Genomic DNA, 10,246 nt, shown 5'->3' on the forward strand with positions numbered 1-10,246 from the left:
CAACAACAGAAAAACAAATAAGCAAAGCCTCCCCACATAGAGAGGGCTGGCAGGAAGAATGTTGGGTGTCATCTCATTCCATGCTGCTCTAGAAAGGCCACACCCAGAGCACAGCAGAAGATATACTGGCATCTAGGAACCTGCCCAGAAGAGCCGGTAGAGGAGGATGTGGGAATCCTGTGGGCACAACATGGGTGACAGCTGCCATCAACTGCAATAGAGGGAAAGTTCACAGGATCAGGAGGTGGTCCTGTTGGTAGTATGACCTCTGGTGTGTCAGTTCACTGAGCCCTCAATTTCTTTGGCTGTAAATTGTGGACTGTGGCCCTTGGGAGGACCAAAAGTCCCTGGGATGAGGGGGTCCTCCACAAGGGGCAGCTGTACCCAAGCCCCTCTCTCCTCTCCTCCTCCACCAGAGGGAGCCTGGGGACCAGGAGCACCCAGCCTGTACCAGCTCTACCTATCCTCCCCCAATGCTGCAGCCTCTCCTGCTAAACTCCCACCCTGCCCGCCTTGGCTTCCAGCAGCAGCCTTCTCACCCACTCCTTCCAAACCCAGAACAGGCCTGGCAGGGGGAGTCGCTTGCAGCAGCCGTGATGGCAGCAATGGCTACTGCATCAACAGGCCCTCCTGACACCTGGCCAAGAGACGGAATGGGAAGGAGGGAGGCAGACACAGCCTTCTTCTATCCTCTGTTGATTCCCCCACTCATCCCAGTCACCTCCTTCTGCTCTAATCCTCTAGATACCGAAGGCTCCCAGTTCAGGACTGCAGTCAAGACACTCCTATGGGTTGGAAAGCACTAGCAGAAAAATAACAGCCTCGGAGACCACTGGACTCGGGTTCTAGTCCCAGCTCCAATAGTAACCAGCAACATAACCTTGAGCAAGCTCCCTTTGTCTTGGGACCTCAGTTTCCCCACCTCTAAAATAGTTGCTAATGCTTATTGCATGGGCCTGTTGAGAGGACCAAAAGAGGTAATGATGGCTGTGCAAATATTTAATATATGGTTAGGGGAAATGCAAAGTATGCAAAGTACTATCTAAACCCCCTTATTAATCCAGTAGGAAATGTGAAGCCAGGAAATCCGACAAACAGCCTGGAAGATACACAAAAAGAGGGAAGGCCCAAGAGGCAGGCCGGCACAATGGCAGAAGCACAGAGCTCAAGAGCAGATGGGCTTCCAGCCAGCCAAGAGATTCAGACCCATGTCTGCAGGATGAAGAATCTGAAGGTGACAGAATCCTGGACCTGGGGAAGACCTAAGTTATTTCACTGAGCTGATTCAGGAATTATGATGTCTCCAGCTCTCTTCAACACATCCAGTCAAAACCCATCCCCACCTCCTGAGGCAGTCCACTGCATTGCCAGCCAGCCAGGTTAGAAAGTTCTCCGTGATTTATCTCAGATTTTCCCAATGCTCCTAGTTCTGCTTCCTGGAGCCACACATAATAAGACTGCTTCCTCTCTTCCAGGCCTGACCACTGCAGAAAGGTCTTCCACAGCCAGACTCAAGGACCACAATGCCCATCCAATCTTCCTCTGCTCCCACCAACTGTGGCCCTCGACTGAAAAGGTCTGGCTCAGTCGATTTGTACCGTTCCTTCTGTGTGGTGCCCCAGCTACATATGGCCAGTTCTCCAGGAACCAATTTCCCAGAACACCACCTGGGCAAGACAGCCCAGGTCCCTTGCCCCCAGACTACTCTATGGCATGCACACCAAAACTCAGCTGAGGGTGCACTGTAGTGGAGCCCAGCTGAGTCCCTGAGCCGCAGCTGCTGCTCCTGGGGCCCAGCCATCTCAACCCAGCACCCCAGCCTGCTGCCTCACCACGGGGGAGTTGCAGAGAGCTGTCTCCCGGCAGATTTCCTGAGGCAGAAGGCTTCCCCACCCCCAGCCCAGCCTCCAAGAGACACTCCACTGGTTGTGGCACATGGTAGGACCAGCTGAGCTGTAAGAGGAGGGGGAAGGCTGTCCATTCGCTAGGGGACTTCAGACTTGGTCTGTAGTGTGGCTGGATTAGTGACAGAATTGTCAAATCTATGCTGGAGGGGCCCTCAAAGAGCAGCCAAGGTAGACCTGATCTTTCAGAAAGAGGAACTGATGGCCTGAGAAAGGAACGGACTCAGTCAAGGTCACAAAGCCATTCTGCAGCAGAGCTAGAAGGGGATCCCAGGTCTCCTAACCCCCAGTTTAGTGGTCTTTCCCATACAACAGAAATAAGGGAACCTTTAGGAAAGCCCTGTGAACCTGCATGTCCTTGACTCTCTCAGTCTGACATTTATCCCAACCAGCTCACGCTGGTGTCTTCATGGAAGAAGTGAATGCAGCCCATATCCCAGATATTATTGCCCAGGTGTCCCAAATAGGCAGACATAGAGGCCCCAACACAAAAATTGGCATTGATCCAACAAGAGGAAAGCTCTGTAGACTTCACTTCCCTGAAGAGCACCCATAGTCATAATTGGGTGGCTCCTTTCTTAAAGGGTGGGGGTGGGTGGGTGGGGTGGGTGTCTTGGAGGAACTAGCAAGGGCCTGGCCTCCATCTTTGCTCCCCCAGTCAGGATGTGCTGCAGCTCCCCCCTGAGGGATATCTCAGCCTCCAGCAGCCATTCTGGACCCCACCTGCCTCTCTGGAAAAGAATGGAGCTGAGGTTGTCAGAGAAGACAAGACCAGGCCTGGTCTGTGGACCTGCTGAGGAGGTCCCAGCAGGCCAAAAAAAAAAAAAAAAAAGGAAGGGTAATTGGAATGGGGGATTTCTTTCCCTTGGGTCTGTGAGTTAACACCATAGCAGACAATAAAAATCTCAACCAGCACATTCAAAATAAGTAAATACACAACAAGTAAGCCAGCCAGGGGACTGCTGGGGATGAAGAAGTAAAGGGAGTGATGACTACTCTAGGCCCTCGGTAACCACGGCTTGCAGAAGAGACACCTGCAGTGATCCAGCCAACCCTGTCTAGGTTGACTAGAGAAGGGGTGTCGGCTGCATGAGGGGAACCTGGCTTCTCCAGACAGGTTGGGACAGAAGAGGGGGCCGGCAATCTGGCACAGGCTTCTTACTTTAGCAGCTGCACAAGTTGGAGAGGGAACTAGAGGGCAAGAGCCAGGGGCACAAAACACACGTTCCTTACTTTCTCTGGAGCGTTGTGGCCGGGCTGGTGCTGGTACTGGTGCTGTGGCCGCCACCCGCTCCGGGACTGGAGCTCCTGGATGCGCCACGGCTCAGCTGGCCCCGCTCCCGCGGGGTCCGGGTCCCCACACCCACTGCGGCCGAATAGCCGGCATCCTTCTCGCGGCCCGGGTGCGCGGGCCCGGCATCCCGCCCGCCACGCTCGCGACCCAGGACTGGGTTCTCGTGGTGCAGGTGGCACTGGGCCACGTCGCGTTCGCGCGCCGGGTAACCGGTAGTGTCCTGGAGCGGGTAGGAGGCGTCCCGCTCCTTGTCCCGATACACAGCCTCCCGGTTTTGATAGGAGCCGTCCCGGTTCGGGTAGCCCACGTCCCGGGCCGCCTGGTGGAACTGACTCTCCCGCAGCTCGCGGTGGTGGAACTGGGTCTCGCGCAGATTCTGGTACTGGCTCTCGCGACCCGGGCTGTCCCGCGCACCGTGGGGGTCCCTGTGCAGCTCCCCGCGGTGCAGCTGGCTCTCCTCCCTCAAGTCGCGGTTCTCCTGGGTGAGCTGATCCAGCTGGCCCTCGAGCTCTTCGATGCGCCGCCGCTGGGTCTCCAGCAGCTGCTGCTGGCTCTCGATGATGTTGTTCAGCTCCAGCAGGTATTCCACCGCCCGGTTGGGGCTCTCGGATCCCGGACCGCCCGGGGGCCCGGACCCCGCCTCCATTCTAGCCGCCCAGGGGCAGGGGAAAGGGCAGGAGAGCCCGGTCCCAGCTCGCTCACGGCGCCACCCTCCCCCGGGCCCAGCCGGGGGAGGGGGCCGGCGGGACGCGAGGGCGCGCACCGGGCTCGAGGGCCCGGGGGCCCGGGGGGGCCCGAGAGACAACACTGGGGCTGGCGGCTGGGAAAGCAGGAGCTGAGGCTGCCGCCGCCGCCGCCGCCGCCGCCGCCGCCGCCGCCGCCGCCGCCGCCGCCACAGCCACGGCCGGGAGGACGCGGCCCACGGCGCTCCGCCCGCTGCGGAGTCACTGCGCAGCGCGGCCGCGCGGGACCGCCCCGGCGGCCGGCCCGCCCCCCGCCCCCGCCCCCGCCCCCGCCCCCACCCGCTCGCCCGGCCCGCCTCTGCGCGCCCCACCTGCAGCTGCCACCCGCACCCGAACTCCGACTGGCTGCGAGGCACCGGCGCCAGGCTAGGGCTAGCCCCATCACTGCCCGCCGGAGGTCTCTCCATCCCACCGGTCGTAGGGTGCTCATTTAATGCAGTCCAACCAAACCTCACGTCCCAGCCCCTTCCAATGTCCCTTAGGTGGCCCAGGCCCAAGACCCTCCTCCAATCCATCCTAGGAACCCCCATGCCAGGTGGCTCCCAGGTCCCGGCATCCCAAGGATTCCTCTCCTTGGTGTGCGGATCCCAAGTGTCAGGTTCCCTATCCCATCTAAACCCTGGACCTCTTCTAAGGCAACCTCCCTCCAAGCCCACATCGTGGATCTCTCATCCTAGCCAACCCCTCCAGTGTCACCAGTTCACTGCTTCCTCCCCCCCACCCCCATTCCAGGAGCCCCGGAAATCTCCCCTCCCCACACACACAACACAGGCAACCCCCATTCCAACTAGTCACTAAGCTCTCCACCCAAGCCAAACCCCAGGATCCCTTATGCTAGCTCCTCCAACCAAGGGAGTCCCAGGATCTCCTGTCCCAAGGAGTCCTGGATTCCCCACCACAGCCAGCCTTAGGTTCAAAACTTAGGTTCATTCATTCAACCCTCTTTTTCTTGTCCCCTTTGGAAATGCTCCCCACCCCATTCATCCTATCATCTCCATCCAGGGAAACTGTACCCACCCTTTACCTGCAAATGCCCCCTTATTGAACCCAACCCTGACTTCCCTAGCCAGATTTCTCCCTTTCTCTTCCAGGCTTTCCACTGCACCTCCTCTACGATTTTCTTGTGGCACTTACAGGACAAGTAGAACTCTACCTTATAGCGCATTCATTTGTGTTCTTATTTTTATATCCTCTGCCAGACTGAGCTCCTTAAAGTCAGAAACATGTCTTTGTCTCTTAGCAAGTTGGGGAACAGGAGAAATCACAAGCTTTACAGTCAGACAAAACTGGACTTAAATTCCATTTTCTCTCTGAACTTCCATTTCCCTATCCATAATAACTACTTTGCATGGGGATGGGTGTCTTGGCCAAGAGCGTGTAAAAATGTTTTGCACAGAAAGAATGGGAGAAAATATTTGCGAATAATATAGCTGATAAGGGTTTTGTATCTAAGACTATGTAAAGAATTCTCAACTGTTCAACAACAAATAGACAGCCCAACTTTTTTATGGGCTAAGGATTAGAAGAGACATTGCTCCAAAGTAGATGTATGACTGATCTGTAAGCACATGGAAAGATGCTCAACATCATTAGCCATCAGGGAAATGCAGATCAAAACCACAAGATGCAAATAAAAAAAATGTTAAAAAAAAAAAAAACCACAACGTGCTTTCTGTGCTCCCTGTAAGGCATTGTTCTGGGTTTACATAGTCATTAACTGAAAGGAAACTTTCACAAAATCTGGAGCCCTTGCTGTCCTACAGATGAAGGAGGAGGAAATCCTTGAATTCCTTGCAGAAGGAATTTAGGTGACACCAACCTTGACTTCCAAATGGAATAGTACATCTACAAAAGGAAAAATGATAGCATCTACATCATAAACCCAAAGAGGGTATGGGAGAAGCTTCATTGATGAGCACTGAAAACCTAGCTCTCAGTGCCATATCCTCCAAGAATACTGGCTACAGGGCTGTGCTGAGGTTTGCTGCTGCCACCAGGGCCACTTCTATTGCTAGTTGCTTCCTCCCGGAAAACTTTGCTAACAGATTCCAGACAGTTTTCCAGGAACCAAGACTTCTGGTGGTTACTGATGCCAGGGCTGACCACCACCTCTTACAGGCATCTTGTTAATCTTCCTGCCATTACTCTTACACAGACTTTCCTCTGCACCGTGGGGATGTTGCCAGCTCATATACCAATAAGGGAGCTCACTCAGTGGGTCTAATGTAGTGGATGATGGCCTGGGAAGTTCTGAACATGCGATGGCACCATCTCCCATGAACACTGCAGGAGGTTATTCCTGGTCTCTGCTTCTGCAGAGATCTGGATAAGATTGAAAAAAAGCAGGCTGCTGCTGCAAAGGAGGAATTTCAAGGTGAATAAACGGCTTTAGTTTCTGAGTTTACTGCTTCTCAACCCAAGGTTGCAAAGGGGTCTGAGGCAGGAAGATGCCCTCTGTGCCACTCCAACAGTTCCTACTGAAAACTGGGGTGCTTAGCCCACCACTGAAGACAGGTCTGTAGCTCCCACTGCTCAAGTCACCAAATAGGTAGGAATGACCACTGAGGGGTCTTAAGCTGCTCTCCCACAGGCTCTTAGAAAGTAGATATAGGTGGTTGAAAAACAAACTTCCATTTCTTAAGACACAATAAGATACCACTTCACATCTGCTCTGATAGCTAAAATAAAGTGGACACACAGGAAGTATTGACGAAGATGTGGGGAAATTGGAATCCTTGTTCATAGCTGGCGGAAAGGTGCAGTTTCTTTGGGAAACAACATGGGAGTTACCATACATAATGGCCAGAATTCCACTCCTAGATATATACCCAAAAGAAATGAAAACATATGTCCACACAAAAACTTGTACATAAATGTTCATAGCAGTATTATTCACAATAGCCAAAAGGTGTTCATCTGTTGATGAATGGATAAACAAAATGTGTATCCATACAATGGAATGTCATTCAGTCATAAAAAGGAATGAGGTACTGATACATGCTAAAGCATGGATGAAACTGGAAAATGTTTTTCTAAATGAGAAAATGTTACCCTAAATTATAACGGAGACAAAAGGCCACATATTGTATGATTGCATTTATGTAAAATTCCAGAACAGACAAATCCATAGAGACAAAGAGTAGAGTAGTAGTTGCCAGAGGCTGGAGCAGGGGTATGAGAAAGGGGAGTGACTGCTAACTAATATGAGCTTACTTGGAGGGAGAATGGGAAAGTTCTAGAATTAGATTTTGGTGATGGTTGCACAAATTTCTTAATTTACTCAAAACAGTTGCACTGCACATTTTACAAGGGAGATGTTTATGGTATGTGAATTATAACACAGAGCCTAGCACAGGACAACTACAATAATAATAGCTAACACATCTAGGGTGCTTACCATTTGCCAGTCACTGAGCTAAGCACTTCACATGTACGAACTCACATAATCTTCATGACAAAGGCATAATCAAGATACTAAGATATTTCCTTCTTACTTCTTTGCATGTTTTCTCAGTACATTGGTCAAAATAGGTGCTCCATAAGTGTTAAATTAACACCAATTCTTGGTGTGATTGCTCCAATTCCCCTTACCCCAGTGCTCCCTAAGTTCTACTCATCCATCAAACATTTACTATGTATTTATTATGGTCTGCACAATACCTGAATTCCCATATTTATCTCTGATTCTTTCATTCAGATTCCCTGCAGAGTAGGGTGAAGGTGGGCAAAAGATTTATTCACAGAATATTTATTGAGTGTTACTATGTGTCAAGCACTCTTCTAGACAGTGAGGATATAACAGGGAACAAAATAGACAATTCCTAACATAATAGAGCTGAGTTTCTGTTGGGGAAGAGAGAGAGGCAAAAAATCAACAGAATGGTTAGAACATGTTGGATGGTGTACTGGGTTGAATATTTTCCCCCCAAATTTATGTCTACCCAGAATCCGTGAATGTGATCTTATTTGGGTTGGTAATAAGGGTCTTTGTAGATGTAATCAAGGTAAGGTAAGGTCATATTCTATTAGTGTAGGTCCTAATCCATTGTCTGGTATGCTCTTAAGAGGGAGAGGGAGAGAGAGAGAATGCCATGTGAAGAAAGATTGGAATCTACAAGCCTAGGAGCACTAAGGATTACCAGCAACCACCAGAAGCTAGAAAGAAGCAAGGAAGGCCTCTTCCCTAGTCAACATCTAGCCCCCAGAACTGTGAGAGGATGACTTCTTCTTGTTTTAAACCACCCAGTTAGAGAAGCCCTAGGAAATGAACGTAGATGGTGATGGATTCTCTGGAGAAAGATAAAGTAGGGAAGGAATGGTGGAGAACTCTGGGTGATCAGACACAGTCTGTGCCCTCAGGAAGCTCCCAGTTTAGTCAGAGAGCTACAGCCATAAATTATAAAAAGGACTAAGACAGAATGTGCAAAGCAATAGAAGGGAGGCACCAGGACCGGGGTGCTGGGAGGTATTTATAGATATCAAGGTATTTGAGCTGACCTTAGGCTTTCAATAGGTGGAAGTGGTAGATCTGAGAAATATCTGTTGAAGGGAGCCATGTGCAATTAGAGGGAAAGAACTGAGTCAGGAACATACTGTGTGTTTAAGAGACCATATCTAGATTCCTTGAGGAGAGCTGTGTGTGTGTGGGGGGGTAAGGGATAGGAGATGGCTTGATTCAGCTTGGAAAGACTCTGTTGCCAAAGTGAAGCATCTGAACCTTCTCTTATTGGCAATGAAAAGTCACGTAAGGTTTTTAAGCAAGGAGTAACATGGTAGGAGGGGAAGGGATATTGTATGCACCAAATACTACATGCTACAAAGTGAGTTTCATATTGGCTGATTGTTGTTCAGCAGAAAATGTCCTGCCTACTGCTTCCCAATCATTTCCCAGAAGCCTCAATCCCTGTGTGATTGCTCCAGTCCCCCTTACCCCAGAGCCAGCCTTGCCAAGGAACATGGAGCTAGCACAGGAAGGAGCTGGAAAACTACGTCTCATTGCTGCCAGTGTCCAGTCAATGAGAACTCATCATAAAAATGAAAACCATGAAATGTTTCCTTCATATGCTAAGGTGACCTCTGTTCAAATTGCTTTTTCCTATTGGATTCGTACAGCTCTGTTGATGAGGCTGCCAGGGTGGGGGCCAATGAAGCGGAATCACTCTGGTAAGCTCCAAAGGGCACCTTCTCAAACTGTACCTGTTAGGTGTCAGGCACAAGAAGGGAAAATCGAAATTTGGGAAAAAAAAAAGCATTGGCCTTTCCCTCAAAGAGATTACAGCCCAAAATATCAGAGTTGAAAATGACCTTAGAGATTAATTTATTTTACACACGAAGACACCGAGGACCAGAGAGAAATGATTTACACAAAACTGCTGTGTGACTGCTAGGCTACAATTCTTTACATGAACTATTTCTTGAGGGCTGGTGTTCTAAAGAATCAGAAGTGCAGACTTTAAAGGACATGATGGGTAGGAGAGTGACCATCGAAGGAAAAAAGAAAGAGAAAAGGAAGATTCTTATCTCTGTGGGGATCCCTGAAGAGAGAGCAGTGCTTAAAACTGAGACAGCATTTGGCTAATTAATTAATTATCCTTCCAACCCCCTTCCCGCTAGAGGGGGAAGGGGCAAGATGTATTCAAAGTTCCTGTCAGTCTTGAACACTCTCACAGAAAGAAATCCTAATAGGTTAGTCTGGAGTTTCAATTTAGGAAAAATTTCTCTCTGAGGAAGATTTGTAAGCTCAATCCTGTCAGAACACAAAACCACATAACCCAATGTGTTTCCAATTTTGTCCTTGCTACCATAAAACTTGAGCCAAATCCAGAGTCCAATTATAATCCAGTTCATTTTAGGTACCTGGTAACATCTATTCATGTTTCCTTTACATGGTCTCTGGTCTATTTTCTTGCACATGTTTATCCCTTGTTTTTCTTTCATGCTGTACTGATGACTCTCCTAATATCCTCTTTAAATTAAGCCTGATATGAATCTTGTATAAACTAAACTATTTACAGATGTTAAGGGGATTTGAACCAGAAAAGAGCAGGCTTATGAAGACACAATTACTGTCTTCAAATATTCAATAGGCTGTCAGGGCCGGGGGGCGCAATGTAGTGGAATCACTCTGCTCAGCTCCAAAGGGCACAGTCAGAAGCAATGTTGAAAATTACAGGGCAGCAGATTCCCCAGGGGGAAGAAATCTCTCGCAGGCAAAGTTTAGTGAAGATGTTGAGTTCACCATGATTGGAGGTCTCCAAATGGTGGTTGGACAGCTTCATTTGGAGGGTCTGTTGCTGTGGGAGAGC

General features: G+C 49.9%; 1 protein-coding gene across 6 annotated transcripts in view; it reads right to left on the bottom strand.

Annotated features, from left to right (window-relative positions):
• IQSEC2 (IQ motif and Sec7 domain ArfGEF 2) overlaps nucleotides 1–3,844 on the bottom strand; it is a gene marked incomplete at both ends in the record, with an annotated part of 81,388 nt that extends 77,544 nt beyond the window's left edge. For all 6 annotated transcript variants that reach the window (XM_084258759.1, XM_084258758.1, XM_084258757.1 and 3 more), the window contains one exon: nucleotides 3,138–3,844. In XM_084258759.1, coding sequence (XP_084114885.1) covers nucleotides 3,138–3,844 — 707 coding nt within the window. The remainder of the gene's footprint in view (nucleotides 1–3,137) is intronic.
• Nucleotides 3,845–10,246: the final 6,402 nt, after the last annotated feature.

Source organism: Talpa europaea (assembly GCF_964194135.1).
Source record: "Talpa europaea genome assembly, chromosome: X".
NCBI lineage: Eukaryota > Metazoa > Chordata > Mammalia > Eulipotyphla > Talpidae > Talpa > Talpa europaea.